This window comes from Phyllostomus discolor, chromosome 6 (genome assembly GCF_004126475.2).
Source record: "Phyllostomus discolor isolate MPI-MPIP mPhyDis1 chromosome 6, mPhyDis1.pri.v3, whole genome shotgun sequence".
NCBI classification, from domain to species: Eukaryota; Metazoa; Chordata; class Mammalia; order Chiroptera; family Phyllostomidae; genus Phyllostomus; species Phyllostomus discolor.
The window spans coordinates 124,892,887-124,899,896 of record NC_040908.2 but is presented as its reverse complement, the minus strand read 5'-3'; the positions used below and the strand labels follow the sequence as shown (position 1 = coordinate 124,899,896).

Below are 7,010 nucleotides of genomic sequence, written 5' to 3'. Positions count from 1 at the left end.
CCCTCAGAGGGTGAGGGAACACAAAGCCTAGGGAAGAAAGTAGAGACTCTCTCCCTTGACTAAGCCCCAGAAAGAAGAAGCAGCAGGGGCCCAGGATGGTTTGGGGGAGCAGCAGCTGATGTTTATTGGGGACCAATATCCCTATGCCAGATCTTGGGGGCCTTGCCCCCTGCATCTCTCGCTGCAGCTTCAGTCGTCGCTGTCGAACTCCGAGGACAGACCCTGCAGCAGGGGCAGGGACATGGAGTGCCGGTCGGGGTCCCCGGGGCCCCCACCCTGGGCTCCTGGTGGGGGGCTGCGGGGGCTGAAGAGCCAGTTTTCTGCCAGGGTTGGGGATAGTCACAGATTGACTCATGCCCTGGTCTTTTTGCCTCCCTGTTCCCTCCCTGTGGTTCTCTGTGCTGTGCCCACCCCCACACCAAGACCATGTTTCCATTTCACTGTCCCCTGGTTCCCTCCATCTCCCTCACCAGGGTTATGGGCGTCCCACACATTCCTAGGCTATATTCCTCATGGTTTCTTCCCTACCTTGCATGGTCTCTCCCTCCCCCAATGCATGTCCCAACCATTTCATCTTCATTTTCCCCAGTAGTACCTGACAGCATCTGGGGTCCCCTTCGGAATGGGTTTCGGCTCTTGTAGGAGACTCTGGTGAGTCTGCCCTCTGGCCCTTCCTGGGGAGGTGGTGTAGAAGGGGCTGGGACAGGTTGGGGCACATCAGCAGCTTCAGGAATGTTGTCAGGGACTGATGGGGGCACCCGAGGTGGCATGATGTTGAGGTTGGGTCTGACCCAGTTAGTCCCATGGAGCAGTGGGTCTTTGGCCAGGGCCTTTTGTGGTCCTAGCACTCCCTTGGGATGCAGTGAAAACTTGAGGCATGAGAAGGCAATAGGCAGTGACCGTTGTAACCGGAGCATCTGGGGCTCATGGCCTGTAGGCCATAGCCCCAGCTGCATCCAGGAACAGGAGAAGACCTGGTAGATGATATAGATGCTGTGGGTGCTTCGGAGCCAGGGAAGAGTCTTCTGTAGGCTCACCTGGCCTGGTGGCAGCAACAGGAAGGCCACCTTCTTGCGTAGGCCACCCATATGTAGGCGGATCCGGCAGGGCTGTCCATCTAAGAGTCGCATTTCTTCATAGGCTGTCTCTGCCCCAGTGTTTGGTGAGTATTCCCGAGTGCAGTGGGAAAAGGCACCCTCCGACCCTGCCTGCTCTAGGAGGCTCGGTAGTGGTCCTACTGGTTGCAGTGCCCGACGGCCCTGCCGACCTGTCAAAGCCAGGCGGGTGTGGCCTGGGCGGGACTGCTTTACTAGCACACCCAGTAGGTCATAACAGGTTGCATCCGACAGGAAAGGTACTGCCACTACATTGGGCCCAAAGCGCTCTTCGATAACCTGCAGGTAACCAGTTTATGGGACTGGGTTAGGATCAGGAGTTCACCTGGTAGCCTTTTCTAGATTGACCCTCCTACTGTCACTGTTCAATTACATCTCCACAGTGTGCTCAGACTGTCCTACTTCCTGCTTACTTCACAGTTCTTTCCTGTAGCAAAACCTTGAATGTTTACTATGTGCCAAACTCTGCTAGATACAGGGGATACATAAAAGAATGAAACTTTGTCCTTGTCCTAATATAGCTCAGTCTAATAAAGGAGACAAAAATGTAAACAGTAGTCAGCTAAGTAAACTAATAGCAAGATGTGGAGATTAGAAGTGATTTAACAGCCTTTGTCTTTGATAGAAGGGAATCAAAGAAGGTTTCTACATGATAATACTTGAGCCAGGTAGGAGAATGGTCAGTCCAGGAAAAGGGAACAGCCATTGAAAAAAACCTGTGCTTACAAACTAAGATGGGCACATTCAGGAACATGTAATTTCCTGTTGTGTAAATGTAGGGTGTGAGGATGGACAAATATACAGGAACTTGATTATGAAAGGCCTGTGTGTATGCTAAGTGATGGGAATTTTATCTTGAGGACAATGGGAAGCCACTTGAAGGGCTCGAGTTAGGGACAGAATCAGATAAGCATTTTAAAACTAATTTTGAATAGGATGGCATAAAATAAGGATAGATAGAAAAATCAGTTGAGTATTATAATGTGTCAGGCAAGACATGGTGAGCCTGTTAACTAAAATATGGGGGAAGTTATTTAGGTTATAGAATTACAAATTGGTCTCTTAATGGGTGTGGAAAAAGGCTTCCTCAAGGATTATTCTCAGGTGATTAGTTGGATGGGTGATGTCATTAACCAAGAATGGGTGTACAAAAATAGGTGTGGAATGTCCATTCTTATTCTGTCTGTCATTTCTTAATATACACCTGCCCAAGTGGCAGGGGGTAGTTCTTTTAGGGACTTGAGGCCTAATCTTTGTCACACTAGTTCTAGTGTGCTTTTAGGGATTCCAGTTCCTTTTAGTTTTGTCCTTTTTGTCTTGCCTTTTTTGGGTTTGGTAACCCAATTCTGGAAAGTTTAGCATCATTACCAACTGGGGAACCCTGTGAGATCCCCTCTAGTAATTGTACTTAGGTATGATAACTCAAACAGGATATTTTGGCTGAGACTTCTGGCTCCAGGTTCTGCTAGGAAGCATACAAAATTCCTTCTTTGGCCCCCTTTCATGTTAGACCCTACTCTTCAAACGCTGTGTGCTCTACTCTCTTCCAGCCCCCCAAATCCACATGTCTGTGTCCCTGCTAATGGCACTGTCTACTTGACTGGCCTTGTGGAATTCACCAATGGTCTCTTAAGTCTGATCTGCTTTTTACCACATAGTCACTTTGGCAGTGCTGCCCCCTAGCATAAGAGGGGAGGGTAGCTATAACTTGTGTCTACTTTGGACAAGCTGAGGTAGCTTGAAGGCTACTGTATTTTGTCATCCAGCTAAGGAGATAACTGGTGCTCTTTCTTGGTGGAAATTGTACATGGAAGAATTTCCCAACATTTCTTCTCCTTTGCCTCACTAAGACATGGAATGCTTATTTTTGGGTAAGAGTATCGGGCAGGAAAAGAGGACTCTGAGAAATGCCAGTTGGGTTTCCAGGGGTGGGAGCAGAGTACTGATAGGTTGGTATGTCTGTATAGAATGCTCTGCCCCATGACAGCGAGAGCATAGTCTCCAAGCATAACTTAGGAATCTTACCCTGCAGAGGTATCCAACCCATGGCCCATAGGCCACACGTGGCCCATCACAAAATCATAAATTTACTTAAAAAACTTTTTTTTTTGCCCATTAGTTCTCATTAGTGTTTGTGTATTTAATATGTGGCCCAAGACAACTCTTCTTCCATTGTTGCCCAGAGATGCCAAAAGGTTGGATTCCCCTGCCTAGCATTTCTCCGTAAGAGGTCCCTCTCACAACTAGAGTGACATTTAAACACCTGGTTCTTATGGTCCTGGTGTTTGCTAAAAGGTGAAGTTAGCTGGAGACTCCCTGAGTTAGCTGGAGACTCTCAGAATATAGACATGAATTTGCCATGAAGGTCTATTAGGTCCTTTTTCTTACCCTTGAGGGCCAAAGTGGTTATCTTAAAACAAGAATAATGGGTGCTCAGTTCTATTCCAGGGTGACCGTGTTCTTGGTAGAATCACCATTTGGGATCACCACCTGTTCCCACTGCAGTTTTATTTCTAGATGGAAGTTACATGGAACTTAGAGGCCTATAAATTTAGCTCTCCCAGGGGCAGCCCAGGAGAGTAGTAATGGTGGGCAACTATCTTCTTGAATGCACCTTGAGAGGCTTGAATTCTGAATGGTTAGCTCTTAAGGCACACTGTGTTTAGCTAATGTTCTACAGAGTGCCCAATAAACTTAGCAGTTCTGGAGAGAGGAAACCCGGTCACTCAAAGGTGCCCTAGTCCTTGAATTTGTCCCACCACAAGTGATTTGTCCTACATACCTCTACCGTGACTTTCCAGCAGTTTTCTATTTAAATAGGATTGGAAGTTTTTCTGATACTTAGAGATGCTGTAGCTTTCTAATAGTGAAAGATTTCATTTACTTTCACCCTAATTTTGATTGATATAGTCTGAGACTAACTTTGTACTCTAATACTAGGGAGGACCCTGACTCATGTTTCTGCTTCTCTGGCAAGCTGACGTTTGTGGTAAGCAGCTAGTTCATTTTGAATGGGAGCTATGTGACCTTAAGGTTGCTTTGAATATGGTTGTTTTAAACTTGGTGATCTGACTTCTATAAGTGCTTTAAATTTATTCTCCTTCAGATCACAGAACCTGATCCCTAAATTCTCATCTCAGAATGTGTGGTCTACATTTGTTGAGATTTGTTGGCTACCTGCAACTTAGATACAGTTAAGATCTGCCTGCTCCTTGAAATCTACATATTTGGCTCAAAACCCAAATGGCTCATTCTGTGGACAGAATATCCATGAAGAGGTCAAAGGTAAAGTTCAGGTTCTTTAGAAAGCTTAAAACGCCTTTCATAACCCCTTTGACCTTATTTTTATCACTAATCCTTTGAATTCTGCTTTATAGGCCTATTGTACTTCATAAATCCTCATTTTTCATTTTCCTCTCCTGTCTTTGCATATGCTCTGCCTTTAATTAGTACACTGTTCACTCACCCACCCACTGCTCATGAACTCATTCAGGTGTTTATTAAGCACTGTTGACATGTCAGGTATTCCTCTCCTGTATGTATGAATAACTCATACTTGCCCAGCTAGAATGCCCATTCTCTTCAGGAAGCCTCCTGACCTCTTACGTCCTGCCCCTGACTTAGTGCTTCTTCTCTTTGCTCACATAGCTCTCTATACATTCAAGGAACTTTTCTTACTGCTTTCCCAATTGTGATTCAATCAGACAGTCTGTGCAAAGCCCTTAGCGCAGTGGCTGGCCTATAAGAAAGCACTGATTGTTAGTTATTATTATCTTTAGTCTTCATTACTCAGAAGCTACTCAGTCCCATCCAGGCCACACTTTAGCCCTCTTACTTGACCTACCTTATCTTTGATGAGGGTCCATGTGGCATCGGCTTCATCAAGTGTTAGCAGGTGAGGGGTACCAACCAACATGGTAGGATATGGGAGGGGTTAGGCAGGGCAGTGGCTGCTGCAGGAACCCCAAGGCACCCAGGGAGGTGAGGCCTGGCCTTAGGCTCTGACCTACTACAGCATGAGGTCATAGAGATCCTGCTGGGTGATGGGGCTTTGGGTGGGGAGAGGGCAGTCACTTTCCTAGCCTCTCTGTTCTCACAGCCTGAGTCCATTCTCTTGTCACCTATATATTCTTCTGCTTTAGGAGAGGAAAATTCAGGTACCTGTTAGATTGTCTGTATGTCTGCCTCTGTGTGTGTTCTTTAAGGAAATAGGATCAATTCTCTCCTTCCTTCAGCAGCCTTCTTGAAATCATTTGATATGCTATCTTGTCACCTGGAGATGACTTCTTTGTGAGGTTGCATTGGGGTCCTAAAGCACATTGGGGTCCTGAGAAGGACGGATCAGAGCTTAAACTGAGAATCAGGTAGTGGTTCTCAATCTTGACCCTACTTTGGAATTACCCAAGAGCTTTAAAAATTACTTATGCCTGCATCCTAGCCCCAGAAATTCTGATTTAATTGGTCTGGGGTGTGCCTGGGCATGAAGATTTCTAAAAGCTCCTCAGGCAATTTTAATGTGCCTCCTGGGTTGAAACCTATTACTGAGTGGGCTACAATTCCAGTGAAAACCAAGTGTGTGTGTAGGAGGGTGGCATGCTGGGGGTTGGCATGCTGAATAGTGACAATGTGGAGGATAAGAATCTGATTGGGGTACTGCTACCTTAGTAATTGGAGAGAGGCTTAGGGAAGCCAGGATTACCCAAGTAAATTTGTGGACATTTTTCTTTGTGTTCCACTCCCTGTGCTAGGTTGATATGTGTCTAGAATGTACTCTTCCACTATAGCCCTAATCTATGTGTGATTTCCCCTTGTGTCTCTGCCTAGAGATTTCGACCTGCTCTTTTGCTGGGAAATAGTGGTTTTCCCCAAGAAGATCCACTCTAGAGAGCCTTGCTGGTAGCTACACTTCCACTCTGCCTTTTATCTATCCAAAGAGTTTTCTAGTGAGTCCCTCTGCAGAGTCTCCTGTGTGCTGAGGAAGACCCGTCGTGTGTGGGGTCTTCCCTGTCCTCTCAGCAGGTGGAGCCATCCCCCAGAGTCAGCCATCATCTGAGCTGGCCAAGCTAGTATGAATATGGGGCACAGGAAAGGGTCCTACATTGGTAGGAGAGAGTGTTGCCAAGAAAAGTTTCCTAAAAGATGTTCCTGGGCAGGTCTCCCTAGACAGAGCTAGGGGTGTGGGTACCAGGTACTTGAGCAAAGGGATGACAGTGGGCATGAGCCTATGCTCCAGGAGAAGAATTAATATCAAATATTTGTTGAACTCTTATGTGTAAGGGCTGTGCCAAACACTTCGAGTATATTGTTTTAGATAATCCTTTTAGTAACCTCTTGAAGTAGGACCTATTATTTCCCCATTTTACAAGTGAGGGAACAGTTAACCACTTCGAAGTGGTTAAATAAATTAGTACAAGTCTACCTGATTCCAGCTCTTAACTATTAAGCAGCAAGTCATTCCTTTGGGTGAAGGGATAAACCAACATGTTCCTTCTTGCCTGAGTGTGTGGTGGGAGGGGTGCATGCTAGATGGAAGTGCAAAGTTGTGGAATGAAGAGGAAATGGGTAGGATGGGAGAACAACTGCGATAGACCAAATCAGAAACCCCGTTTGCTGTTGAGACAAGTGAAACCAAATCTCTTCCTCCAAAGACCCCATTTTTTTTTATTATGGTTGCCAGGGAGAGGCCATCTGGTATAGTATGGTTAGTACCTCTGTTCCCTGCAGAAAGGAATTCTGAGTGAGGGAGACAGAGGTAGAGACCGAGACACACAAGGACAAGAGACACAGACATGGGGCAAAACATGGAAGGAGACAGAGATGCAGAGGTACAGAGGTGATGAGAGTTATTGATACACGGGGGCAGAGGATGGTGCACACCCATATGTTGAAGAGGTT

The 7,010-nt window shown here is 46.2% G+C and overlaps 1 protein-coding gene across 1 annotated transcript; it reads right to left on the bottom strand.

Annotated features, from left to right (window-relative positions):
• Nucleotides 1-189: 189 nt before the first annotated feature.
• On the bottom strand, nucleotides 190-5,031 carry C6H11orf42 (chromosome 6 C11orf42 homolog). The gene is made up of 3 exons (XM_028517119.1): nucleotides 4,960-5,031; nucleotides 596-1,394; nucleotides 190-320 (listed from the first exon to the last, which is right to left on the bottom strand). Exons 1-3 carry the CDS (start codon nucleotides 5,029-5,031, stop codon nucleotides 190-192), a joined length of 1,002 nt encoding a protein of 333 aa, XP_028372920.1.
• Between the last annotated feature and the right edge of the window lie 1,979 nt (nucleotides 5,032-7,010).

Excerpts from the sequence above, each read along its gene's own strand:
- C6H11orf42 (XM_028517119.1), bottom strand. The coding sequence starts at position 5,031 with ATGTTGGTTGGTACCCCTCACCTGCTAACACTTGATGAAGCCGATGCC. Across the intron at positions 1,395-4,959 it reads GGACCCTCATCAAAGATAAG|GTTATCGAAGAGCGCTTTGG; the intron begins GTAGGTCAAGTA and ends GGTTACCTGCAG. Across the intron at positions 321-595 it reads GGGACCCCAGATGCTGTCAG|AAAACTGGCTCTTCAGCCCC; the intron begins GTACTACTGGGG and ends CAACCCTGGCAG.